Source organism: Gadus chalcogrammus, chromosome 4, assembly GCF_026213295.1.
Source record: "Gadus chalcogrammus isolate NIFS_2021 chromosome 4, NIFS_Gcha_1.0, whole genome shotgun sequence".
Lineage (NCBI taxonomy): Eukaryota > Metazoa > Chordata > Actinopteri > Gadiformes > Gadidae > Gadus > Gadus chalcogrammus.
The window spans coordinates 10,412,884-10,440,768 of NC_079415.1; the positions used below are offsets into that span (position 1 = coordinate 10,412,884).

The following is a 27,885-nucleotide window of genomic DNA, read 5'->3' on the forward strand; positions in this document are numbered from 1 at the left end:
TGGGTTCTCTCTTTTCTTTCTCAAGACGTCCTTGTCCGTAGAAATGGACAGCGAGGGATCAGTTGAGGGTTCCCCTGCAGTTCTCCGCCCCACACAGACAGGGGATCTTCTCGTCCTCTATGGGGAACTTGTAGTCGTAGGTGATCTCCTCGTTGACGTTGATGGGCTGCCGCGAGTAGATGACGATCTTCTTCTGGGCCTCCACCGTGATCACCTTGGCGTAGCAGTTGGGCTACGGGGAAACACATCGTCATGTTAACGACCTGCAGATATATCGGTTGGTCCGATTTTATGGGCCGATATTGACTTGTCACGGATATATATCGTTATCGGCGTACACATTTTTGCCGACTCGCACCGTTAGAAATGGTGTTGCTGTATAAACGTAATCACCTTTTTATAAATCCTCTATTGTGGTGGTCGAATGTTGATTTTTATACAGAGCACATCCACGTAAACACTCTCACATGAAAGGTTAACAGCTCCTTCACATAGGTTCCTTTAGCTCAGGATCTTAAAAAGGTGACATATTCTACCACCAGGTGCGAGTGTGATTAGCCGTTCCAAGCCGCTTTGAAAATCTGCCTCTTCTGACATCACCAGTGGTAGTGTCCACCTAGATGTGTGCTGGAAAGAGCAGTCTACCAGCCTACACAGTGGACTGGGTAGGCTGGTAGACTGCTCATCGTTGCTCATCTATCCGTCATACAGCTAGGTGGACACAGCCACACATGTGAAGAGGCAGATTTTCAAAACGGTTTGTACCAGCTAATCACACTCACACCTGGTGATATAACATGTCACCTTTAATTCGATGTTGCTGTGGCCTGAAGCATTGATGGAGGTTGAGCAGCATATCCAAGGAGCTGCTCCAGCCCCAGGATACCACAATATGTATACATGTATATGTACACACATCTTGATACAGATATTACTCCCCAATATCGGTATCAACCCCCATACTCCAATATTTGTCTAGCTCTACATCACAGAGGAAGACAACACTATTCTCCCACGCGTCGTCCAGGCCATGGGATGTGGCGGTCGTGTGCTGTGGGGTCTTACGTTGCAGCTGTGGTTGATGAAGCGGGCGAAGTTGCCGCACTTGGTGGCGTCGATGATGGTGTCGTGGTCCACGCGGAACATGTAGCTGCTGCCGATCCCCTCTTCCTCATAGCGCTTCTCCCGCATGTCCGCGATCACCTGGGAGACACACACACACACACACAGACACGTTAGCCCTTCATGTAGTGCCATGGGACAGGGGTGTTTAAGGGGTGAAAAGGGGTGTCGTGAAGGGAGTGAGGAGACTGTTGTTTCGTTGCATACAGGAACACTCTGGACTGTTCTTTTTTTTTATTTCAAAAGGGTTCTGGTGATCGTGGGGGTAATAGGTGGTTTAGCAAATGACCCCCTCGGCCAACAGCCGAGCCGCTTCCCACCTGTCGGATGTTCTGGCCGACGTATTCGATGACCATCTCGTCGGCGGCGATGGGCTCCAGAGCAAACAGACCCCAGTCGTGGATGCCCGACCGACAGAACCGGATCTTCTTCTTGCGGAACTGGAGACAAGAGACGGGAAATGAGGACGTATGGCACACTCAAGGGTAGTAAGTACTATATGAGTACCAATGAGTAAAGTAGCACTTATAGTTGACTCTCCCACCCAGAGTGTATTGATGATTCATGCTCTACCAATTCAGTACGATGGAATCGAGGAATGGATGATTGGAGCACAGTATTAGTTTTACCATTCACTGGTTACATTTGAGTAAAACATTTGGTTGACCTGAATCAATTTGTTTTACCTTAAACTGGTTGATTTGAATCAATTTGTTTTACCTTAAGCGTTTTAGATTTGAGTAAAACATTTGGTTGACCTGCAGCCGGTTTAATTTGAATATATATTTCTTAACTTTAACTGGTTGAATTTGAGTTAAACATGTGTTTTACCTTAAGTTGGTTGAATTTGAGTTGACATGTTTTACCTTAAGCTGGTTGAATTTGAGTTAACATGTTTTACCTTAAGCTGGTTGAATTTGAGTTAACATGTTTTACCTTAAGCTGGTTGAACTTGAGCAGGTCGCTGTCACAAGCGAACGAAGAGAGCAGGCGCCGCTGTTCCGAGCGCCGCTCTGAGCCTGATCTGGTGGACACGTGGACCTGGGCAGGAATGCTCATCCCCTGGGGAGACAGAGGGCGGGGGTGAGGAGGCTGTACCATGTTCACTGCTCCACTAGGTCATAATCGCTCATATGATCAAGTCTATAAAAGGGATGCTCCAATGACAACAGTAGGTTCAGATACAGGTGAGACACCAGAATAACATCAAGTCTCTCCGTGCTAACATCCATGGCAAAGGTACATACTAGAAATGTTCCAACATCCAAAATGAAAAGAAAAAGTATACTCTGACACAGGGCATTGTGACAGATGAAGCGCTAGGGCCGCTTATGGAAAGAATCATAATCACGATTACTTGGGTCAATTTTGAAATCACGATTATTCAAAACACGATGCATTCATTCAGCATTTCTCTCCAGAACAACACTTTGTAGCCGAAAATTTGACATTTCCCTTGAAAAAAAATACACAAAATGTTCCAATCGAAAACAATGAACAAATACTTATCCATCTGTTTTGCAATTTCAATGAAACATTTAATGAATAAAACAAATATGATGAAAAAAAAAAAAAAGTTTCAACCTAAAAATCGTAATAACGTTCAAAATGTGCTCAATTGCATGGCCCTATGAGCACTGAGCCATATCCCCGTGCCCCTCATGCCCCCGGGGCCTCACCTGGGTGTCGGCGGGGGGCTCCTCCGACAGCAACCGCGTGCTCTGCAGGTACTTGATCTTGTCCTTCCTCTCGATCTTGTAGTAGCCCTCGCTGCGGGCGCAGCCGGTGGAGTGGTCACGCATGCCGTCGTCGCGCCGCTTGCGCTTCACCGCCGGCACGTTGGTAGGTGCAGAGGAGTTAAGGACCACAGCGCAACCGCCAGAGAACCCACCGCCTGGCTAACTTCTGAGGGGGGGGTTCTAAATGCTAGCGGGTTTGTCGTTTGAACGGCGGCGAGGAATCGTCCCGCCGACGGACATACAGCCCTGACGTTTGACGAGAGAGGACACCTGAACTGGAATAGCTTCAAATACGAAGCATGAATGGGGTTTGGGCTTTGTCGTGTTGTTAAAACCACCGAACCCCTGCTATAGCATCAGAACCTCAGACAGTTACTGAGTTACTGCTTTTCTGTTTCACCTTATAAAAGTAACATGCATTTGCTTCTCATCATTAGAAAACATCCCCTTTTAACTCTCACCATTATACACAATGCGGTAAATGCCTCCCCGTAATGGCCAGAAGAGGGCGCCAACAACAACAACCATCCCTTCATGAGTACACACAAACGGCGGGAGGAGCAGTGAAGGATATGAGGGTGGTTGACCCACAGCGTGTCGTTCAGCCACACGTTGCAGTCGTCCTGCTGCAGCATCTTGTCGTAGGTGACCTGCAGCAGGCGGATGTCCTCCTCGTCGATGCCGTCGTTCCAGATGTCGTACAGGATGGTCACCTCCTCGAAGTCGCTGCGCAGCGCGAAGCAGGGCCGCGAGGGCGTGGCGGCGGGCGACAGGCTGTCCAGCAGCAGCTCCTCCCAGCGGCGCCGCGCCCGCCGCGCCGGCTGCACCGACGACAGCCGGTAGGGCGGGAAGCCGTCGTCGTCGTCGAGGCACGCCTCCGCCTTGACCGTCTTCTCTTCCCGGAAGTCCAGGCCGCGGTGGTCCGACGCCTCGGGGCGCTTCGGGGGCAACGCCGCGTCGGGGAGCAGCGACCTCGCGTGGGGGTCCGGCAGGAGGGACGAGGGGTCCGGCGACTCGGCGGGCGGCATCGGCTCCGAGGGGAACTTCTTGTTCTTGGGCCGGCCGAGCTTCCTCTTGCTGGAGGCCAGGAGGTCGGGCGTGGCGGGGACCTCCGCCAGGGGCGGGTCCTCCGAGAGCTCGGCCGAGTCCTCCGCCGAGGTGGACAGGGCGGGCGGCGGCGGCAGCGGCGTCGGGGTGGACGGCAGGGGGGCCGGCGCCGTGAAGGGCGGCTCCTTGAAGAGCGGCCGCTCGTCCCGGCTCTCCGACGAGGGCTTCCTGTGGAGGGGGGCGGGCTCTGGGAAGACGGGCGTGAAGGTGAGGTCACGGCCCGGCGTGCGGGGGATCCCCGAGCCCGGGACGGGGGACTGGGCGGGGTAGGAGAAGGGACTGCCGAGGACGTGGGGGGAGCTGAGCAGGAGGCTGCCGCCCGTCAGCGGGGCGTCGCCACCGGGCGTGACCGGCACCACGTCGCTGCTCTGCGACTGGAGCGGGCCTCGGGCGCGGCCCCCCGGGGGGTCCCGGCCCGGGGTGCGGGGGAACTCCTCGTCGTCCGTGGACGTGCGGGGCCAGCGGGAGACGTCGTGCGGCGCGGGGCCCGCCGGGGGAGGGGGAGGCAGCGGGGGGAGGCGGCCTTCTAGCGCCGGGTGGGGCGGGAGGGGGAGGTGCATGAGGGCGGCGGGGTGGGGTTTTGGGGGCGGGGGGTCTGTCTTTAGGGCGGGCGGGGGGGTCTTTCTACAGGGGGTGCCCGCCGCCGTCTGAGGCTTGCCTTGAACGTCGTTGTCGCTCTCGCTGAGGGAGCCCGTGGGGGTCGGGGGTCGGAGGACGTAGTCCTGGGGGGGGCGGCACTTGGGCGTCGGAGCGGCGCCTTTGGCCTCCGCATCGGGCGCCTCTGCTGCAACACAAACAGGAAATACAGAGAGAGAGAGAGTCAGGGGGAGAGAGAGACACAGAGTGAGAGAGAGAGAGAGAGACAGATTGAGAGACAGAGACAGAGACAGAGACAGAGACAGAGACAGAGAGAGCGAGAGAGCCACACAGGGAGAGAGAGAGAGACACAGGGAGGGAGAGAGAGAGAGACACAGGGAGAGAGACACAGGGAGGGAGAGAGAGAGAGACACAGGGAGAGAGACACAGGGAGGGAGAGAGAGAGAGAGAGACACAGGGAGAGAGACACAGGGAGGGACAGAGAGAGAGAGAGAGAGAGGGACAGAGACGGAGAGAGACAGAGAGACAGACACAGGGAGAGAGTAAGAGACAGAGAGAGAGAGACACAGGGAGAGAGTGAGAGACAGAGACAGAGAGAGAGACACAGGGAGAGAGTCAGAGACAGAGAGAGAGAGAGACACAGGGAGAGAGTGAGAGACAGAGACAGAGAGAGAGACACAGGGAGAGAGTCAGAGACAGAGAGAGAGAGAGACACAGGGAGAGAGTGAGAGAGAATCAGAGAGTGAAAGTGAAAGTGAGACGGAGAGATGACACACACACACACACACACGAGATACAAACAGAGCATTAGAGAGACACAGAGAGCATTAGAGAGAGACAGAGGGTGAGTGAAACCAACCTGGTATGTGTTTGGGTGAGGGTGGCCTGAGGCGGTCCGGGCTGGGCGGCCCAGGGGGGGGTACGTCGTCCTTGGGGCTAGGGGGTCTCCGTTTAGACTTGATCCTCAGCTCCTCCGCGGGGCTGGCGTCATTGCCGGAGTCGTCCTCGGGACAGGGGCCCGTGGGGGTCCGCGGCCGCCGGGCCTCCGACACCACCTCCACCTCCGCCACCGCCGCCTCCTCGTCGGAGGAGGAAGACGAGGAGGAGGAAGAGGACGACGACGAGGACCGCACCTGGAGCTCCTTGTCCCCGTCGTCGGCGTCGGCCACCAGCTCCTCCTTCTCCTCGGCCTCCTGCTCCTCGCCCGAGCTCGACTCGTACTCGGACGAGTCGCCGCTGGCCGCCGACGAGTCGTAGCTGGCCTTGGACGACGCCGAGCTCTCCACCTCTGTGGGAGGGAACAGAAAGGGCCGCGGTCAGACGGTGGACGGACACCGCACGAAGGAGTCGCACGGGAACAAATGGGGGGACGCCGAGGCTGCTTGATTATGGAAATCATAATCACGGTTATTTTGGTCAATATTGAAATCACGTTTATTCAAACGATTATTTTTGAGTTTATAAAATAATAATCCTCCTGCATTTATTCAGCCTCTCTCTCCCGTTGCAACTGAGAACCCTTAAAAAAGACCAAAAAGATTCTAACCGAAAATAAAAGTACGTATCCAGCTGTTCTGAAATTTCTATAAAACATTTCATGAATAAAATAAAGATATCTTAAAAAATATATATAATAATAATATTGTTGTTTCAACTCAGATTATATTAGTTTGGAGATCGTTTGGCCCAAAAATGTAAACCATGATCGAAATGGGACTGAAGGCAGAGCCCTGGGGGACATCACGGTTACCGTCGTCGGACGAGTCTGTGGAGTCACTGTCACTGGACGACTCGGCCTCTTCGTCCTCCTCCTCCTCCTCCTCGGCACTCTCCTGTAACAACGAGTGTGAGGTGACGTTAAGGTGACAGATCCCTTCGGTTTGGAGCGACTTTGATCACATATATTCAGTCAGGTGGTTCAAAGCATGGATGAGACCGAGCAAAACCGGTCGCTTACGTTTGCAAAGCCGTCGACGTCACTCGACCCTACCTTGTCTGACGATAGCCTTTGCGTGGCCTTGGCTTCATCCAAGTCCTCCTCCCGGTCCGACAGAGACTCCTCCTTCTCCGACGTCTCCACCTGCTCCTCGCCCTCGCTGTCCAGTTTCAGGGGTCTGGAGGGCCGCCGCTTTGCCGCGATTCCCTCCGCGTCCATCTTGGAGTCTTCCGAGGGGAGCTCCGCGGGGTCTCTGTCCCGGTCTGAACGGAAACAAGAGAGCGTGATGAAGGGGAGTTTAGACGTCAAAACAATGCCCACTCCACAACCCATAATTAGATCAGCTGACTGACGGACTAGACTGGTGTTGCTACTGAAAATGAGAGGGCGCCACAAGATGGTGCTGTCGAGCCGCAACGGCATTAGGGATCGGGACTATATGGAATAATATCTGAATCCTGGTAATTTTATTGATTAAATAAGGTTTATGTAGCCAGATTATAGATTACAACTGGGCAATTGCCTCATGCATAACACAAAACTCAAACAGACCTTCAAAATGGTCAGATCTGTAATGAATGTTCCAGGTTGACAGGGGCTTGATAAAGCTGGTCCAAATTTAAATATTTAACCATAACGTTCATGTAGTTTGCCTTTTATACTGATTATTCCTAGCTAATGAGGAACCAATTTCAGTTGGTTGGTTGGGAATTGGATGATTGGCCTAGGAGATGTTGGGTAAGAAGTCTAGGGTCCTGATGGTCATTGGAGACCAATAGCACCCACATCATCTTGGACTTTAAGCCTTGGCCTTTTGTCAATTAGAAAGAGTTGCCCGTTGAGCGTGCTAGAGACTTGGTCCAACCGGTTGCTAGTCCCAGATTTGGAGGGTTGCCGACATGTGGGGGAAAAGTGAGCAAGGGGAACCTTGTGGCCGAGAGAATCGTAAGAAATCCTCATTGCCAACAGGTATCCTAACCACACCTAATCAGAACGTATGTATACTGTATAATAATAATACTAATCCATGGCTCACCTTCATCCTCCAGCTCGTCGTCCACAGGGGTGGACGGCCGCACGCGCTTGTTGTCCCCTGAAGCGATGGGATCGGGCTTCCGCTTCACCTAACACCCCCCAGACACACACACACACACACCACCGATCAGCAACCCAGACATCAGACTCCTCTCCCCCCCCCCCCCCCCGGTGGGGCCTTTGTTTTGCGGGCAGCGGGCGAGGCTCACCTTGAAGGAGGGCAGGCGGATGGCCCCCCGCAGGCAGATCCCCATGCCCATGCCCTCGTAGCTCAACGCCTCGCCCTTGTTCCAGTTCTCCAGCAGGCTGGAGCCGATGGGCTCCTTGGGTTTGGGCCTCTCCTCCTCCTTGCCCTCGCCGGCCTTCACGGGGGTCAGGGACGCCTGGGGAACGAGAGAGGCTGTTAAACGGTCGGGTTCTACGGTCGGTTGCATCTGTGGTCCACAGGGTGCAAGGTACGAGTGTACTGACGCCTATCCAAACTAATGTGTTATCATACATCATATTAAGTATCATGTTCAAGTTTAGTTCCTCCTGGGTCTATGCCAGAACCACCTGATTCTAGAATAGGCAATTTTGTAAAGCGTATTCCAAACTATTTAAGCTTTGTTTGTATTAAGAACTGTGTCAACATCATAACAATGCTGATCATATCCTTATTCAAAAGATTACATCAGCAAGTATTCAAATCACATATTCTATTTTGCGTGGCAAATTCACTAGTCAAAATGCGCGACTACAGAATGGTAATTGAGAGGGAGAACACAAAAAAAAGTTGTTAGAGAATTTAGGCAGGATGTCAGCGGTGTGTCCGTCGGCATACCTTGGCTGAGCGCTCCTTCTTGTCCCACCAGTCGTCGAAGGCCCGGAACGCCACCACCTCCACCATCTTGCGGTTGAGGTCCCTCTTCATGATGGCCTTCAGCTCCTTGACGATGACCAGCAGCACGCCGTCCACCGTGGCCTTGTGGGGGTCCTCCTTCTGGTCCTCGTAGCCGGGCGGGGGCACGGCCGGGTTGAACTTGGGGATGCTGGGCTGGGGCCAGGGCTGCCCGGGGCTCCCCGCCGGCGTGGCCCCTATGGAGACGGGGGCGTAGGGCCCCCCGAAGGGCACCGAGGCGCCGCCGCCCATGTAGTGCGGGTAGGGGTAGGGCCCGCCGCCCGTCTGCGACATGCGGCTCAGCATCTGGGTCTGCATCTGGAAGGACATGTGCACGCTGCCCCACTGCGGCAGGCAGTTCATCAGGTCCATCTGCATCAGGGGCATCATGCCCGGCGGGTAGGGGCCCATGTGCGGCAGCATGTGGTGCGGGACCCCGGCCAGGTGCGGGTGGGCCCCGGGGAGGGCCAGGTGGGCGTGTTGGAGGGCGAAGGCCGACTGGTGAATGGGGAACATGGAGTGGCCCGGGTGCATGGGCGACACGGCCGAGTTCACCACGATGCCCTTCGCGCACTCGCTGCTGTCGAGCGGCGAGCCGCCCGGCATCTCGTCCTCGGAGATCTCCATGTCCTCCCCCGAGGAGTGGTTACCCTGAGGACAAGACACAGTGAGGGTCAGACCCTGGTTACCCTGAGGACAAGACACAGTGAGGTCAGACCCTGGTTACCCTGAGGACAAGACACAGTGAGCTCAGACCCTGGTTACCCTGGGGGACAAGACACAGTGAGCTCAGACCCTGGTTACCCTGGGGGACAAGACACAGTGAGGGTCAGACCCTGGTTACCCTGGGGGACAAGACACAGTGAGGGTCAGACCCTGGTTACCCCGAGGACAAGACACAGTGAGGGTCAGACCCTGGTTACCCTGGGGGACAAGACACAGTGAGGTCAGATCATGATTACCCTGGGGGACAAGACACAGTGAGGGTCAGACCCTGGTTACCCTGGGGGACAAGACACAGTGAGGGTCAGACCCTGGTTACCCTAAGGACAAGACACAGTGAGGTCAGACCCTGGTTACCCTGAGGACGGGACACAGTGAGGTCAGACCCTGGTTACCCTGAGGACGGGACAGCCCTTCGGCTTTGAAGGACAAAATAATTGAATTGGGGGGGGAAATGCTTTTTTCAAGTTATTAATTTATTATTATGGTTCTGGTTTAATATTGGTGGCAAAACTGTTTATAGTATCTTGTCATTTAAGAGCATACTCATGAATAAGGAACTCATGTTTGACCTTTAGCAAGCGTAGTCGCACTCCTTCTCAAATCTGTCCAGTGTCTCAACAGCTTTTCAGATAATATTGAGACAGCCCACAAATGCTGAAGTTCCAAATCACATTTTGGCCAGAATATCATTCATATTTATAATTTAATGATTGACATTCACTCATGAAATTACTTTAAAGCAACCTTTGATTATATCACACATGATATCAGCGCACGCGCACACACACACACACACACACACACACACACACACACACACACACACACACACACACACACACACACACACACACACACACACACACACACACACACACACACACACACACACACACACACAATGGCCAAGAGGTCCCATAGCGATATAAAAAAAAAAATTGAACAACCATAACGCAACAACTTACAGCACAACATCAACATTATCATCCATCATTAAATAACTATGAGATAATGTATGAATTATAAATGTGTGGATGGGAGCAAGGTGTTAGGGCTAGGTCTTGTCCAAGGCAATCCTTACATTAAACCACACTGGCAGAACCAAACTTCAGCAGGCTTCAAGTTGTGCACAGGAGTGGCCTCTAAATAGGTGAAAGAAAGGTTTGCTTTTGTGATACTAAAGAAAAAGAGTGAAATTGGAGACACACTGCCACTGTGGCCCTGCCCGACTGTCAGCCTCCGTCAAACCAGGAAGTGTGTAGCAGCCTCGGGCCAACGGACAGATTGTGTTTAGCTCCAAGCGGGCGTGCTTTTGCATACGTTAGAAAGAGGAAATGAAAGCATCCTATTCCACAAAAGCAGAACGGCTCCTATTTCATCACTAAGAGGATATACAGCACGGTATATTTACCCTTCGGTCACTTTGTAAACACAACAGAAACCTGTGATGCATTTGCCATGCACAGGTCCATAGCACCTAAGCACCTGCTGAGGGTGCAAAAGAAAAGTCAAAACCATTACTTTTGAAAGAGCGTCTAATTTTGGCAGTTCAGCCACAGTTCAAAAACAGTTGGCTGTTCACTTCCTCTGTGCCCTACGCTACTATGGCTAGGCTCCAGCTGTGGTAGGTAAACAAGAGTACCAGGCCCGTATGGCCAAATGATGTTGGCTACATTAGCTAGTCTTCAAGTGGCTCGCACTAACCACAATATTACCATTGAGATTAGGGATGCACCGAGAGGACATTGTCCCTTTGGATGATATCGGCCAATGAATTTCAGCGACGGTTGCGGTGGCACCCTAATAAATAAACCCTACATAAATAACTGATTGTGCAACATAATGGAGCGCCCATTGTGAAAACACTGAATGCCGTCTTACCAGGTCTGTGTTTTCCGTGGGGGTGTGGTTCCCAAAGGGGCCCTCCTTCAGGTCGTTGGTCATCTCCGGGACCGGAGAGCACGGCCTCTTGAGCAGGGGGGCGGAGCCGAGAACGGGCTCCTCGTCGTCCGACTCGGGCAGCGGCGTGGGGCTGACGTCCTCCAGCCCCGTGCTGGGGGGCCGCGAGGTCCGCGGGCCGGCCTGACACGACGACGCGCCCGTGTACGGGGGCACGGGGGACAGCTGGGAGGATGAGGAGGAGATGGGGCTGCCCTCCATCCGCACCTCCGTGTCCGAGTCGCGCTCCGCCAGGAAGGGCAGCTTCGTCCGCTTCTCCTTGAGGAGCATCTCGATGCGGGAGTCCAGGCTGTTGCGCTCGGCGTCCAGCGTGGGGTTGCCGGGCGAGGGCCGGCGCTCGGGGGTCCGCGGCAACGGCGGTGTGCTGGGCGGGGGGCCCGGCTCCGGCGGGGGGACGGGGGGCGGCGTCTCCGGCCGGTTCTTGTCGGTGGACGGCGTGGTGGGGGCGACCGGCGGGGGCTGCGGCGGCCGGATGTACTCGCCGTCCCGCTGGCCCGGGTGGTGAAACGAGGACTCGTTGGCGGGCGGGAAGGCGGGCGGCGGCGGCGCCTGGTAGGCGGGGTAGGACGATTTGAAGCTGGCCACAGCCGGCGGAGGAGGGGGCGTGTAGGGGAAGGGGGAGGCGGGGGCCGGGGGCTCTGGGGGCGTCACTTGGTGCGTCTTGTAGGACGCCGGCTCCGAGGACGACGGGGTGGTGACCCGGTACGTGTTGCTGCGGTACTGCGGCTTCTCGGGCCGGCGGTTGTAGGCGTCCTGGAACTTGCTCTCGTGGCGGCGCGACCTGCCGGAGCTCTCCGTGCGGCTGGCCTGGTAGGCGGGGGTGGACGTCCGGCTGGAGTAGTTGGAGTCCTGGGAGAAGGGCGTGCCCGACTGGCGCGGCGTGTGGGGGGTCCCCTGGGACTGGGGCGTCTCCTGCCTCAGGCTGGAGTACGCCGTGTCCATGGAGAGCGGCGTGCTGCTGCTGTTGGCGGCGGCGGCGGCGGCGCTGCCGGCCGCTGTTCCCCCCGTCGTCCCCGAGGCTCCGCTCTCCGACAGCCGGCGACTCGGTTCACAGTTCTGCGGGGGAGGAACCAGAGGGGAGAGATTCTCAGTCTGGCTTGAGGCTCAACTAACCGATCGTTGCAATCACGTACCAAAAGAGACCCAGGAATACTTTATGTACCGGGATTAGACCAATAAGCATCGCCAAAAACAATGTCTAGGCTGTTTTTGCCGATACAATTTTAGGATGAAAAACGGGACAACCGAGTCGTTACAGCTCAGGTGTTGTGGCGCTTGTCTCAACTGTACAACATACTATCAAAACTAATCCTGAGTAAATCAGACATTAGGAAGAACCAGGTGCTGGATTTGAGGAAGCACATGTCCTAAATAATGTAGCATATGCACAAAAAAAATAAATATATATATATATATATTATTGAAAAGCCAGTCCTACACCTTAGAATGCACAGACCATTCCACGGAACCATGTTTAAGCGTCGAGCTGGTTTGCAATCATCTAAGCAAAATATTTTTTGTATTCATTGTTAAAAAGAAGAAGTGTTACCAGTAGGGCTTCAGCGAGACTGTGAGGGGAGACATCGCTGCCATCCTCCACACCAACAGGTAGTGTCAAGGGCGTGTAGCTGCCGTTCAGTAGGAGCTGGAAATACCGAAGACGATTTTCACCTAAATTGAATAATTTCAGAGAGAAATTCAAAAGTTAGTTATGTGTGGCCAATTTGTCATTGATCTTATGTTTAACCTTTTATATGCGAGGTCAAAGGGTAGAATAAATAGTAATCAGGAAACATTGTGATAATATCATTTAATGCAGCCGTAATACTAGCCTATTAGTGCAGGGAATGTGAAAAACGCATTATAAATAATTAGAGAAAATTAAAATAATTAAGATGATAAGTAACAAAAAAAGATGAATGACGATGATTTAGAAGATATAGACATAAAGTGGAACTATCAATTGGAAAACATTCTGTCTGGCTTCAATGCAAAAGTTTCAATTAGTGCTGTCACTATAGTGCATTCATGCAAAGTTTTGTAAAGCTATCTTAATAGACATGTTACAGACAAGCAATTACACAGGGCATCCTAAACAGACCCTGTCTCTTTAAGAGAAACCACTACGGGATGTTACATTCATGACACAGGCTCTCTAGTCGTGTAAACAAAAGTGAATACAAGACCAGTTTCATCAAGTGTGCAATTGGAATCCGGTAGTCTTGCGCCAATCACGTTTAAGTTATATTACATGGCTGTGACACGGCTAGCGAAATCAAAACATCAATTTTCCAATAAGCAAGAAAGCAAACAAGCTTTGATCATGCATTCATATAAAGAGACACACACACACACACACACACACACACACACACACACACACACACACACACACACACACACACACACACACACACACACACACACACACACACACACACGTGGAAGTGTAAAACTTAAAAAAATTCTTGTTACGAATGTTAACCTTAACCCACGACAACTGCCATTATAATAATAAGCATAACTTGAACCATTAACTTAATAAACTATAATGAAAACCATCGGCTTTTGAAATGGTGAAACGCTTGTTTACCTTTCGGGTCTAGCTCCACGTGGATAATGTTGCCCATGACAGATGTGTTGTGAAGAGTCTGAACAGCCAGCTTGGCTGCTTTCACGTTCTCAAAAACAACTTTGGCGATCCCCAGATGCTTTTTATTTTTGGGATTGTATAAAATGTCTACTTCTTCGAGGTCACCGTATTTCTTGCACATCTCGGTGAGAAACGGCTCCCGTATGTTGTCATTCAGCCTCGCAAATGTCACCTCCTTTGGAGGCACGCGACCGATGTAACATTCATCGATCTGGAAAATAAATCAATCGGATTATTGATAGGGAATCTCAACATCAAGTTATTAGGACTAAAAGTTGAAATTGGAGCAATGGCGCAAATCACCGTCCCCTTCACTCAAAAATTACAATCAATAGTTGAATTAATGAATGTCGATGGAAAGTGTATACTTTTGATCATCTTTTGACATTCAATTACCAGTTCACAGGTATTCAACAATCACTTTTTAAGAATCAGCAGGGGGGTGTGTCTGTCTATTTCACTTGAAATAATTTGACAGCCCCCCCCCCCCCCCCCGCCACAAAAACAAAACTTGGAAAATCATTGCACGGATGCGCCAAAATACAGCTACCTTAAACGTTGGGACCGGGAGGTCCGTTTCTTTGTATTTCGTCCATAGACGACCGATCCTCGGGTCCCGGACTGATTCCAGTGGCAGCATCCCAGAATTCTGCAGACGGGGGAGAGTTAATATTATAACTATACATATAATAATTTATATGGGGAAGGGGTCATATTGTTCTCGCTCCATTCAAAACTCCGGCACACGCTAGACTAACTTTTTGTGCCAAGCACTGTTCTGCGTAACTTATACACAAGCATTCCGACATTAAACGAATACCCATGTAGCTCAAGTCACATAATAAGGAAGATACAGCAAGGCATTTTTGGCGTCCAACTACAGCGACTAATGCTACGTTAACCTAGCATGGAGTTATTCTGCAACGGTTGCAATGAAACGCGGATGCAAACGGCGTACTGACGGGCATGTTGAAGGTCTGTCCATCGTAACGATATAGTTTGTGTTGTCCCTTCTTCAATGCTGGGTCAATAATCAACTTGTAACTCCTCCAATGGTGACTTCGCTTCTCCCCCGAACTGCACACGGGATGATCCATGCCGTTCGCCAGACCTGAAACAGAAGGCAGCGTTAATGCAACCAGAGTCAAAACGCGGTCCGGCTGTCGTATGGTCACATTGTGCAAAATATTACCAAATGCCTGACTTTTACTGAACGTTAATAAGCACGGCGATAACCAGAAATAGGGATCAAACGTATCCCAGTTACCGAAACAGACATTGGGCTGGAGAAAGAAAAAAGAACAAGCTTACTTGAACTCTGCTTTCTACCATGATCCTCGTTCAGTCTGTTTCTTTCCCCTGGCTTGGACATGATTTGTCCGAATAAATGCTTTCTATTGGTAAAAAAACAATATTGCTTTCCTTTCGTGGCTTACATTACATGATTTAGCTTGAGGAATACTGGCTCCTTTTAGGCGAGAGCCAACACATATTGTGCCTCTAGTCGGTAGCTTCTGTCTCTCCCACAATACACCGCTGAGCTTGCCCACCTCCTGTATTAGCCACACTTTCGTCAAAAAACTTAGCCTAATTTCTATCCGTTATTTATGGTTGCCATAGCATCCAAGGAAGTCGATGTGTAATATTGGTTTAGACATTTTATTTTCACGCATAAATCCAACATGTATGTCGACTTAATATATTTTTTGGGCCTCAAATCTCAAATTGATTGTTGGTGTTGAATCTGCCGATTGCATTTACTCAAATGGCAAACAAGCTAGATACAGGGGGCAATATTTAGTAAACCTGTTTTATAGTAGGCTAACACAAGTATTATGCCCGAGAACACGGTATAACCCCCGCATTATTTCATATTTACAAGCTTTTACATTAAAGTTGACATAGTCGCCCTTCTATTTAGGGGGATGCATTGACTCGAGGAGCATGGCACTGAACGGAATACCTGAGCCTTGGGAATACGTACTGCCTAATTATTTTTTCTCTAAATGCTAAGTGATTACGTGTAAATACGATTTTGCGAAAGGGCCACAATCAAATCGCCTATCTTTAAATATTAGCTTTTTTGTAAAAGGTTTAGTCGACCCTTCTAAATATAATCAAATGTCAAAGATCCAATCTATTCTATCCCATTTTACAATTCACCACGGAAACGTGAAATTATGGCAGGTTAACCACTTTGGATTTGGACGCAAGGATATTCCCAGAATGGGGGGTTGTTTGTCATTGCTTGATATTTTGCAGTGCTTGGGCAATTGGCTGGTTAACAGTGGAAGCTCCGACGGCCAATCAGAATGAAGCACCATCTCAGCATTCAGCTATTAGAGGCAAGGCTCAGGAATCCTTCAACAGAGAGCAGAGAGAGAGGGGGCTGAGCGCTCTCGGCAGCCATTTTCCTGAAACAGGACTCAATGGCCTATATGGGTTTCCTTTGTTCCAAAGGGGATCTTATACTTGATTTGCTCATCTCTTATGGACTATGATAAAACTATGATTCCTCCTTTAAAGGATTGAGAAGAAGGAAGATAAAATACTGGATGTAACCCCTTTGACATTTTGAACCTTTTTTCCTCTGCCTGGAATCCATCTTTATTTTAACTAGGCCATGGCACACCCATATATATATATATATGTAGTGTTTGTTTCTAAAGTAAAAAAGAAAAAAAACATGTAAATAAACAGCTTAAAGATCTGGTGGAGTTGGATAGAGTGTAACACTGAAATGACAATCTGTGATGGTATACTTAATGGCCTTATAGGATAGAAATGAGTAAGTTACATTCTTTTATAAAAAAAAATGTCCGTTTTATAGTTAAGTTATGCATTGATGTGATGCATGCAATGGCTGTTAGTAAAAGTAAATTTCAATTGTCCGTTTTAATGAGCTGTCATGAAATTCATCATGAAGGAACAATGGCATGTCTGTGATCACGGGCATACTACTATTCAAATATCCGTTGTAGGTTATTTGCAAACGCTCCCTAAATATCACTCGTGGGCCACAGACAATCTACCATCACCTTTGGCATTATCGTTTGTATGTGCTTTTAAATATTGACTATTCTTTAATAACCCTTTCCATTTCGATATACTAATGATTTCCTCTTTCAGCAGGGATATCCTGTGAATTCAATAGACCTTGGCTTTGGTGCATTTAACTACCCTATGTCAGCGTGCTTTGGTGACTTCGGCAGCGCTTAACGGCAGGCTCTGCGTTTGGCATTACAGAACCAAATGTGTTCACTGACCTTCCCTCAAGGGCAAATTACAATGTCTGTAGAACATCAACCAGGCAGTTGTTTGCGTATATACAATGGTTCAAATGTCCTGCTTAGTCCTAGAGTAAACCCATGGAGAAAACATCAAATATTTACCTTTTCATTTTGGGGAAAAGCAGTTAACAGGCCTAAGTACAGGGTCAGAAGAAATGCTCTCAATTCCATCTTCGGATCCTCTAGCAATGGCATAAGGAAATGGTGGGAATTCATCTCCTGCAAAGGAACACATCCATTAGCAAGAAGAAAATATAGCTGTTTTCAAACGTTTCATTAATACTAGGCACTGCCTGTTGACCAACGAATATGCAGAACGCTTCAAGCAGCATCTGAGCTATATGCACAGTATCACTTTTCTGGAAGACAGGATTGCAGCCAGTGTTAACCTCGTCCACGTGAAGATATCAGACCTAGACTACACGCCATTTAAGCTCAACAAATGAAGGGGGTTTAAAGGTAATGGATTTTCGTGCCGACTCTTAATGTTTATATTCACGTGTACATGTTGGAATATATTTAAGCATCAATGAAATGGAAGGGGACGGGAATGAATTAACTAAAAAATAAACTTTGTGTGACAGCCTATTGGGAAATCATTTTATTGGTATTGTAGGAACTTACAGTTAGGTTTTCAAAACATGTAATCCAGAAGAGAATCTTATTCGAGCTAAACCCTTATGGGATGTGAAACATCTTGTATATTTCACTGCATGGCTTCCTTTGTCCACAGAAACCCTTTAGTCTACATTTGTTCAGTGTGTTCTCTGCGTTTCAAAATGGCTCCTTCACACAAAGGAGAACACTGTGCTGGAAAAGTTCCTGCGCCATCACTGGGTGAGGCTCGATCTTTCCAGGACAGTAATGTGTCCTACGAGCCACTCAGTTCGTAGGATCGTAGAGAAAAACATAGCTTCCATTTTATAACTCATGTATGGGATAGACTTCTAAATAGAAAAACAGAGAAAGAAATCATTTCGATGTCTGTGTAGAAAGGCAACATTAGGCATACTCCGTCTCGTCGACTTGAGGCAGCTGCGGGCGGCTGACCGGTCCAAACTGGTTTTGGCAGCAACGACAGACAGTTGCCACGCGAGCTCGCAAGCTGCACCCCACTGCCATATAAGGTCATATAAAACAACGTTAAAAGAACGCAGATATTTTTCCTCAGGACACTGAAAGAGATCCGTGGTCCTGCGTCTTCCTTGCATCTGTGGCTGTCTATTCAAGGACGTTGTTCGAATAGATTTTGGTGTTGACAAGCCACGGATACGCAACACCCAAGAAGGAAGTAATTTATCCAATTCACTAAGGGAAAACGAAGACTGGGAAACTGGGGATAGTGTGTGTCATTTAATTCTTCCTGCGATGTAGGCCTATTCTTAACCTGAACATTTTGTGGAGCCTAACGTTATTGCGCAATCTTTGTTTGCTTCCCGTGGCGTCGACCCCATAAACCGCGGGCCACGTCATTTTATTTAGCTGTTGATCTGTATGTCTTTTCCAAAACAAAATGCCAATTGTGTAGACGTGGCTTTAAGTGACCGTTACGGTAAGATCAAAACTAAATCGTTACCACTTCAAACTGCCTCTAATCGGCACGACGCTATTTATTACTTTGTTTTCCAAACAGTTTCCTTTTCCATTGGAGGCCTGTTTTTCTAGTTCAGCTGCATTCCATAATGCCTTTTCAGGCCACGAGTTAAATTCCCTCTGACATTGGATGCAAACACGTAGGCCCACAACAATGCAGAAGAGCGTTAAATAACACGTATATGCCTACTTATCTCGGTTTTATGTGTTATATGTATGTCTTCGTCCACCAGTCTCATAGGTGAAGGGTTACAAAGCTGTTTACAGGGTTATTTTTAGGCCTTCCCCACTCCCTAGTGGGTTGGGCCAGCATTACGCAAATTCAGACTGGAAAGAATTAAGGCTGGAATATTCCACAAAGGAGTGGAGTGGCCCCGTTCTGCAGTACAAAGTTATCCTGCTCTCTCCTCTCGACCAACAGCCCGCAGGTACTGGTTTGCTTTTCCTGCTAAAGCCGACATACGAGAATAAAAATACAATTAAAGTGCATAGTTAGATTGGCTCCCAGACCAATTGTTTATAGATGTTTGTATAGTCTACAGGGGTGCTTGCTCTGCAGATCTGCCCTCGTGAAGAACAGTGGATTCATTTAATCAGTGATCTTTTAATATTCTGAATTGTTGAGGCTACATGGAGTATTTAAGGATGTATACAGGCTGGACAACGACGTTCTTCTACGACTTCTTATTGTTGAGGTCTGGTGTGGTCGATTTATAAGGATTGACTATTGTTGAATGCATTTTGCAATGTCCTGAATCTGTGTATATTATGTGAAAATATATCTTTACGTCCTTACTATTTGCATTTTTTTTTCCAGTATTTTGTATTGCGTAGGGTTAGGTGTGCACAATTACCTTTTTTATTTTACTGTTTTATTGTCATTAAATTCAGGAAATATTGTAATAAAATAGGCTGAACAACAAATTGCTCTCTTTCCTGTTGTAAGTATCAAGAAAATCAAAACGCATCAATTTACTTTTTATGTTACAGCTGTTCAAATGAAATGCATGGTTGTAAATGTTATAGCCTTCTAGGAATATAACTGTCGCAGATGTTCCAGCCAAACCTGAAGAAGGCTTAGAATTATGCCTCCAAGTTATTTAATTATTAGTTTAACATTCACTCGATAAAACCAAGGAACACAAGGATGGTTTCAGTATCTAATTGTCACCTTAAATAATAAGATAATAGTTAAACATACCATTTGGGTTGCTGATTTATATTAGGACAATATTCCATAAATTCTTCTGCAGTAGGTTTATGTATAAACAAGGATATGTTTAAATCAAAATGTATATGATGTATATAATGTATATGGCAAGTAATACCAGTTAATGTATAAACCGATGGATCTGTCACTCACTACATTGAACTGTATTTGGGCGAGCGATCAGTTCAGACCACTAGACACCTAAACCAGATGAGCTAGATTTTACTTTCTAGAATGAAATGTCTGAGAGATGATAGTGAAAAAATAACAAATTACATTGATTTGTAGCCACACACACAGACACACAGGAGTAAACAGGGAGCTCTGGACGGAGATATACGCTCAGCTGCTCACGCCTTGCTACAAAAAGGACATTTAGTGAAGGCCAGATAAGGGAACAAGAGATGAGTGTGTGTGTTGTGTGTATCTGAAAGCAATTGGCAACAGTTCATGCAGGAAGAGGAAGCGGTTAACACAATGAGATACCAGGTATAAAAAAAAAAAAACTGGCTGTCATGGCTTTCTGAAAGTCAACAGTTTCTTATTTTCGGAGCGAACCATCGGTCTTCACCATGAGGAGGCAAGCAGAGTGGTGGACTTAGTGATACAGACGTTATTGAGATCGCTTTAAGGAGAAATGGCGCAAAATGGTGCAGTGGCGAGCAATGAGACCGTGAAGATCCACGAAGAGCTGAAGATTGTCATTGTTGGAGATGGGGGCTGTGGGAAAACCTCTCTTCTCATGGTGTACGCCAAAGGTGACTTTCCAGAGGTAAGATCCTTTGAGCTCAAGCCCTGGCTATTTTCACCCACCATGAGGAGGAATTGTTTTTTATTTAATTGACTAAGTATAATATATTTGTATCAATATACAAACATCATGAAAGCAAATTAAACAATGGTGACTTTGCAAATATGTTTTTTATTATAAACAATTACGTTCTTTTAACTTGACAAAAAGCTAGAATATCAATGGAACAAATATGAGCATAGCTTAACGTCTTTCATCTATTGATTTCCCCCAAAAAACAGAAATATGCCCCTTCGGTGTTTGAAAAATATGTCACAACTATAACTCATGGTGGGAAAAACATAAGGCTCAACCTTTATGACACGGCTGGTAAGACTCCCTACGAAGCAACTCAACAATGTAGATATGACTAATATCTACTACATATTCTGTCCTCAAACATATTTTATTCACTAAATATTTGATCATTATATTGTGCTAATGTCTTGGCATCTGCCAGTACGCTTTAGGTTTTAAGCTCAACCAGGAAACCAAACCTGACCAGGCTATTGGGACATTGACCTGGGTGTGGGCTGTAGCTGTATGACATTCCACTGCCTTGAGAGCCATCGGGACTCGGTTACACAGTTCCTCTATGTCTTTCTGAGATATTGTGTGGTGGGTTCTTCCGGAACACGTCCACCATAGTTTTGCAGCTTATCTTTGCACATTTGCAGCAGACGCTTTAGAAGAATATATAGGAAGCTGGGCAGGATGTGGTTATGAACATACATATCTAATGACAAGCTGAATCAAAAAGATCATGTGTTTCCCTCCCGTCTCTTCAATACACATTTAATAGAGGCTTTATTTGCATTTCTTAAGGACAGGATGACTATGATCGCTTGAGACCCCTGTCCTACCAAGAAGCCCACCTGATCATGGTCTGCTACGATGTCACTAACCCCACAAGCTTTGAAAATGTCTTGATCAAGGTAATAATGTAGGTTATGAATTGTTTTAATCCATAGGCCATTGATCTCAAAGTACATAATCTATTAATTGTTCTATTATCCATCAGTGATATTACAAGGCTTAACCTCTTTTTTTCATAGCATTTCAATACCAGAACTCGTCCAAAAAGAGATTTAGCTAAATAATTGTCTTTTAATACGTTGATACATTCTTGACCATTTACAGTTATAACAGTTAATACAGTAAGGTATATTTCACAATCTGTAATTGGGCTCAAGTAGAGGAGAGTAAGAGGAAATGGAAGATGTTTAACAAGTGCATAATTGCTTACCCCACACAATCTTCACATAGTGGCACCCAGAGTTGAAGCACTTCTGTAAGGACATTCCAGTGATCCTGATTGGCTGTAAGACGGATCTGCGTAAGGATAAGGAGCGCATCCGGAAGCTTAAAGCGGTGGATCAGACTCCTATTACGTACACACAGGTGAACGGCACCAGCTAACTAATAAACCTTTGTTTCGTATGAAAATACCTCAACTGTCTTAGTGGTCGCACAATGTAATGTAATAGATAAGATAACATAATCTAATGTGGATAGACAAATGTGAATGTCCCACCACTTATAAAGGTTTATATATGAAGCCTATTATTATTTTTTAAATATATATTAACCTTTATAAGTTGTTATAAATTATTATATAATTCAGTTAGTAGCCTTTTTATTGGAAATAATAGCTGGCAATGTAGGAGGGTTGGTGGACCTTTAACTATTTCGTTATTTTATTTCCCTGGTCCTTTCCGTGAAAGGGCGAGGACGTTCGGCAGCAGATGAACGCAGAACTGTATCTCGAATGTTCCGCCAAACACCAGGAAAACGTTGAGCAGGTGTTCCAGGAAACGACGAAAACGGCGCTGGAGGCCTGTCGTAAAGCGCGGAAGAGGAAAAGGAAGAGGCTATGTGTCGCAATGTGAATTGTGAAGACAAGCCCTATGGGAAGTGTATGAGAAGAAAGTCAGGTTGGAGGCTTATTATGTCCATGGTTGGAGGACTACCAGTATTGAACATGGCCGATAATAAGGCTGACTGTGGTTTGGCTCCTTGGAGGTATGCCAGGCATGTTTACAAAGAAGTTAAAATAGAAACGGTGGTTGTTAAAAAAAAAGAAAAGCGGTGATTATATTGAGGTGGTTGTATTGAGGTTATCCATCAATACGGCTGACCAATGAGGTTGATCGATATCCTTATCGACCAATATCTCGATTGCATGGAGCAGTTGGTGTATCCCTAAATGTAGCCTAATGTAGGCTACTTGTAAATGTATCAAACATCCTCTTTATTCTTATAAGATTTTTGTACAATTTTTTGTAATAAATGTTCAAACATTGCTGAAATTAAAAGGCTCTTTATGTTGTATTTTAAACAGTATTTTGCATTGAAACTTTTATTGTAAATTGTACTGAACCAAATAATATGCAATATAAAATTTTAAAAAGCTAATGCCCATGGGTATTCATCTGTAGCTACATATTTAACTAATTTGCGTAAAGAGTATTAAATGTTTCATCACAAAGAACAAAATAATTTAAAATTCCATATTCAAAGGAATGGACATTGGTTCCTTTTTCTTCAGCCCTAAATGGTCTGCTCAATAAAAGAAGCGCAAGTATTGAAAATAATGACTTTAATGTCCTTTTAATAACAATGAGGGTTTGAAAAGCATAACATGAAACACAAATCATTAATGTTCAATGAACATGCTGTGTTTAACTAGTTTTTTTTTTTTTTTCATAAAATGAAATGGCTTCAAGTTTAAAACAGGTTTTATTCATCTAAATGCAATGCACAGAAAAATGCCTCTTACTGATAATGGCCAGGCACATTTTACAGATTTGAGGTGAGTGAAGCAGGGTTAAAATAATCATTAGCTACATTGAATTATTCAGGACATTTATTCTGTCCATTAAATGTGAAAATATGGTCCAACATTTTGTTGACAAAAAACATCCTCAACCACCACCAAAAAAATAAGAGTGACATTTAAACAGTAAACAGTACAACACGAACACCAACATCTTCGGATATTCTACACAAAAAAAAAAAGTGGTGAGTTAAAAAGCTACCGGGACGATAAGGCAGTAGAGACCAGCAACTACATGATATTCCACATTAACATCATCTGAAAACTAAACAATAACCCTGGACCATAAGTCAGGAGGTGGACCCTTGAAACAACATATGAGTAATGATAGGTGACCTCGTGTATGAACCATATTTGTCCTGTTAGACTATTTTACAGTACGAGTAACAACAGCAGTTGTTTGTTCAATATAGTGTTCTGCAGGCAAAATGTACACAATTTCATCTATTTTCACGACAATATTTATTCATCAACAAAATAAATGAATGGAACAACTCAATGCACACATATCCTTTCAACACATTGTTTACCAGGCTACGACGAACCTGTAGCAGATTTAATAAAAAAAAATAGCTTTAGAGCGTTAAAATAAGTGCTTGTTAACAATTATTTGACCCAAAACAAGTTGACGCATACATGGCAATATCTGCAAGGAATGTATTTCATCTATAAACCGAGATCTCTTAAGCACAATGTACCAAGATGCCTGAAGGGAGGAGGGGAAGCAGCAGCCCTCAGGTGTCTCAGTGTACCATCGACACCTTAAAGGTTGTGTGGACGCAACAAGGGTGCTAGGAAAGAGGTGATCAAATCAAATTTCTTGAGGACTTTAACCATAGTGTCCAATCTATTTGATGCACAGAACACTTGTTTGTACATTTTTTGGGGGAAAAGGATTATCACTGTATGCAGTGCAATAATCAGTTGCCCCACCTAATGGTGGTGTAAGCAGCGACCACTGGACAGACAAAGGTCTTTGAAGGCTCATGATATAAAAAAAGGTCATGACACAGAAATGCTACCCAGCCTCTTCAATTGCATATCATTGGAGAAATCCCGATTGGTTTAACTTCCTACACCATACAAAAAAACCACTTAACCCATACACAAATAAAGATTATTAAAATAAATTAGAATTCTTATCTACACAAACAACCAAGAGTTTGCAGTGGTCCATCTATAATGTGTACAGCCCACTTAACCCATACACAAATAAAGATTGTTAAAATAAATTAGAATTCTTATCCTCACAAATAAACAAGAATTTGCAGTGGTCAATCTATGCTGTGTACACCATTTAGTTAATGTGCAGCAAATACCTCCTATAGTGATTAGAATGCATAAATCCCCCAACCACTTTTGCTAGACGTTCATTCATCAATGCCTGAGGAAAACCGTGGCTCCCACTTCCTTTTCTGCTGATCGTGTCTCATGCCTTCAATTTGACATTTACTGGCCATTTGGACCACTTGGATCTTTTTCAGATATCACTTAGTCCGTCTTTTGCACCTTTTCGTGATTTTGCTGAATTTTCTGGTGGACAACCTTTACAGTGGTGAGGAAATTACCCGTGAACAACACAAGGAAGGTGAGGCCCAACATGAATACCTGGGAGAAAAAGAAATGTAGATTGTTCAACGTCGTTTGTTTCAGCAAGTGAACTGACCAATCCAATTTCTTATTAATGTGTACAAGAAAAAACGTCTAATGGACTTTCGCACTACACAAGCATTGTTTTTTTAGAACATCAATAGCATTCAGTTTAGATTATTCTGACATTGATGATAAAATCCCACCATTAGGTACTCCACTCAATAACCCTAACATATGGAAGCATATATGTAGCAAAATTCAAATGGCAATGCAATTTGCAATTACATTATGCATTTAACAATTCATTATGCAATTTTATAATGTAATTTGTAAATACGTTATTCAAAGTGTATTTTAACATGCATAGTGACAATGCAATCCTCAATTAAATTTGCAAAAGTTATAACAATACAAATAGAATAACATTTTGTCAAATTCTTTGAGTTCCTTTATTCAAATTGAAAAGCTATAGCGTCCCCGTGATTGCAATCCACTTCGTCACGCTCCGTGTGTTGCGATATTCAAATGACATTTCAATCCGCAAAACGGAATCCAAAACGGAATCCAAAGAGGAATCCAAAATGGCATCCAAAGAGGAATCCAAAACGGAATCCAAAGAGGAATCCAAAACGGAATCCAAAGAGGAATCCAAAGAGGAATCCAAAAAGTCAATATGCAAAGTGGGAAACGTATCAGCCAATCAGCGTCTGGGCGGGAACTACGTCACTTTCTATTGTCTCCAAGGGTATCGCCACGGTAATAATAATAATAATACATTTGAGTTGTGACTTGAAGGTTGTAATGGTGTCTGACTGTTTTATGTGTGGGGGGAGGGAGTTCCAGAGCCTGGGTGCTGAACAGCTGAATGACCGGGCACCCATTCGTAATGAGTCGTGATGTGGGGATACATATAGTAGTCCAGAGGTTGAGCGGAGGGAGCGGGAGGGAGTGTATTCTTGGAGGAGGTCGCAGAGGTTACTGGGGGCTAGGTTGTGGAGAGCTTTGTAGGTGAGGAGTGGGTGGAGACGGTGGGTCTCCCGACCCTATGTTTCGCACCCAGTGCCTGTAGCACTTGGGAAATCTTTGTGTTTACCACACTGGCGTCAAAACGTACCAGTGAGGATAAGTCGTCTATCCTATCTCCCAGAACACGCACTCTATCTACTGCATCTGTGTCTTCAACACGATTCTTCTCCACATCATCGGCCAAACTTCGGAGCATATCAATAATCTCCATTGGTGACCATGGACCTGACGCATACGAACTAGAAGTGAACAAGGAAATTACGAGCAAGTGACGTAGTTCCCGCCCAGACGCTGTTTGGCTGATACGTTTGCCACTTTGCATATTGACTTTTTGGATTCCTCTTTGGATTCCGTTTTGGATTCCTCTTTGGATTCCTCTTTGGATTCCGTTTTGGATTCCGTTTTGCCAAATCTTTTGCAAAGCGTTCGTTTTGCGGATTGAAATGTCATTTGAATATCGCAACACACGGAGCGTGGCGAAGTGGATTGCAATCACGGGGACGCTATAGCTTTTCAATTTGAACAAAGGAACTCAAAGAATTTGACAAAATGTTATTGTATTTTTATTGTTATAACTTTTGCAAATTTAATTGAGGATTGCATTGTCACTTTGCATATTAAAATACACTTTGAATAACGTATTTACAAATTACATTATGAAATTGCATAATGCATTCTCAATTGCATAACGTAATTACTTGAATTGCAAATTGCAAATTGCATTGCCATTTGAATTTTGCTACATATACAGTATGCTTCCATACTAACGTCCAATTCTTACCTGCCACTCCTTACAGTCTTCATGTCCTGCCAAGCGAAACAGAGTGATCGAGTTGTAGAGCTGCCAAAACTGTTAGAAAAATATAGCAAACGTTATTAAATCCATGCTGTATACGAGGAGGACAATTTATTCTAATCCTTGACACCACTCCCAATTTTATCAGTTTTATTCATTTAAAATGAATCATGCACTGTTCTCGGCAATCATTGGATCTATTGAAACCACATTTTATTTGTTATTATTAACTAACAGAGGCAGAACTTACATGGCCAAAGAAAAGGAAAGGCAGGACAAAAGTGAGTCCTCGCCACATCCAAGACTGGAAGCCCTCTGCAGAGAGCCAGGAGAGGCGTTAGGGTACAACACCAGGACAAAAGGGACACAATGTAGGCCATAACAGATGCATTACATGCGAGACAATCACATTTCAGTTCCTGTACGGATGCATTGAAACGTGATTCAATTGTGCATCAGTGGGCTGGGGCAATCACTTGCTGAACACTCCCTTTTCCCCTGTTGCCATGAGTTGTAGAAGTCTATCGACAGACCAAAAAATATCTTTCTTACCTACTGTTAGATCCAGCTGATTTCTCTCCCCCAGAGCTCGTAACCGATATAAACAGCCGCTCTGGTAGTAGTACTGGAGAAACTGGACGAAGCCTGTGGACAGCAAAGAAAAATGAGCCATTGGTGACATTCACCTAGCCGCATCGCTCTGCTGTGAGTGAGGGGTGTTTACGGGTTAAAAAGGCCGTAGTGCAATAAAAGGGCTTCATTTTTAGTTACCTAGCCACCCAGTTGTTGCAACCAAAAGGGGTTGCGATAAAAACAAAACTGTTATTGATTACATTATTTGAATCACTATCGATCAACGATGACGACAGATCCAGATAATTTTAGGCTATGAGCCATTTGTAATGTTACCCATTGCGACTTTAACTTAAGTTAATGACTATTCAAACTAATGTAATCTAATACTAGATTCCAATTTTAGTTTAGAGTCCTTTCCAAG

At 46.1% G+C, this 27,885-nt stretch overlaps 3 protein-coding genes across 5 annotated transcripts in view; 1 reads left to right on the forward strand and 2 right to left on the reverse strand.

Annotated features, from left to right (window-relative positions):
* setd1ba (SET domain containing 1B, histone lysine methyltransferase a) lies at nucleotides 1–19,000 on the reverse strand. Its single transcript, XM_056588534.1, has 20 exons — nucleotides 17,669–19,000; nucleotides 17,147–17,263; nucleotides 15,066–16,115; nucleotides 14,717–14,865; nucleotides 14,305–14,403; nucleotides 13,695–13,965; nucleotides 12,651–12,772; nucleotides 11,024–12,157; nucleotides 8,360–9,067; nucleotides 7,746–7,919; nucleotides 7,538–7,625; nucleotides 6,556–6,764; nucleotides 6,316–6,397; nucleotides 5,425–5,853; nucleotides 3,436–4,752; nucleotides 2,802–2,968; nucleotides 2,059–2,184; nucleotides 1,443–1,562; nucleotides 1,066–1,203; nucleotides 1–232 (listed from the first exon to the last, which is right to left on the reverse strand). Exons 3-20 carry the CDS (start codon nucleotides 15,124–15,126, stop codon nucleotides 59–61), a joined length of 5,568 nt encoding a protein of 1,855 aa, XP_056444509.1. The 5' UTR covers nucleotides 15,127–16,115; nucleotides 17,147–17,263; nucleotides 17,669–19,000; the 3' UTR covers nucleotides 1–58.
* On the forward strand, nucleotides 16,106–23,340 carry rhof (ras homolog family member F). Of its 2 annotated transcripts, XM_056588571.1 has the most exons (5): nucleotides 16,106–20,619; nucleotides 20,880–20,967; nucleotides 21,463–21,572; nucleotides 21,904–22,038; nucleotides 22,362–23,340. In XM_056588571.1, exons 1-5 carry the CDS (start codon nucleotides 20,485–20,487, stop codon nucleotides 22,524–22,526), a joined length of 633 nt encoding a protein of 210 aa, XP_056444546.1. In that variant the 5' UTR covers nucleotides 16,106–20,484; the 3' UTR covers nucleotides 22,527–23,340. The 2 variants fall into 2 exon arrangements, with proteins under 2 accessions (XP_056444546.1, XP_056444547.1); XM_056588572.1 differs by lacking the exon at nucleotides 20,880–20,967 and having other exon boundaries at nucleotides 21,468–21,572.
* tmem120b (transmembrane protein 120B) overlaps nucleotides 23,222–27,885 on the reverse strand; it is an 8,024-nt gene continuing 3,360 nt past the window's right edge. Inside the window, exons 9-12 of one of the 2 annotated variants that reach the window (XM_056588560.1) lie at nucleotides 27,445–27,533; nucleotides 27,139–27,203; nucleotides 26,874–26,942; nucleotides 23,222–25,081 (exon numbers count right to left, since the gene is read on the reverse strand). In XM_056588560.1, coding sequence (XP_056444535.1) covers nucleotides 25,021–25,081; nucleotides 26,874–26,942; nucleotides 27,139–27,203; nucleotides 27,445–27,533 — 284 coding nt within the window. In that variant the 3' untranslated portion in view covers nucleotides 23,222–25,020. Of the gene's footprint in view, nucleotides 25,082–26,873; nucleotides 26,943–27,138; nucleotides 27,204–27,440; nucleotides 27,534–27,885 lie in introns of both variants that reach the window. The other variant, XM_056588559.1, reaches the window with a different exon arrangement.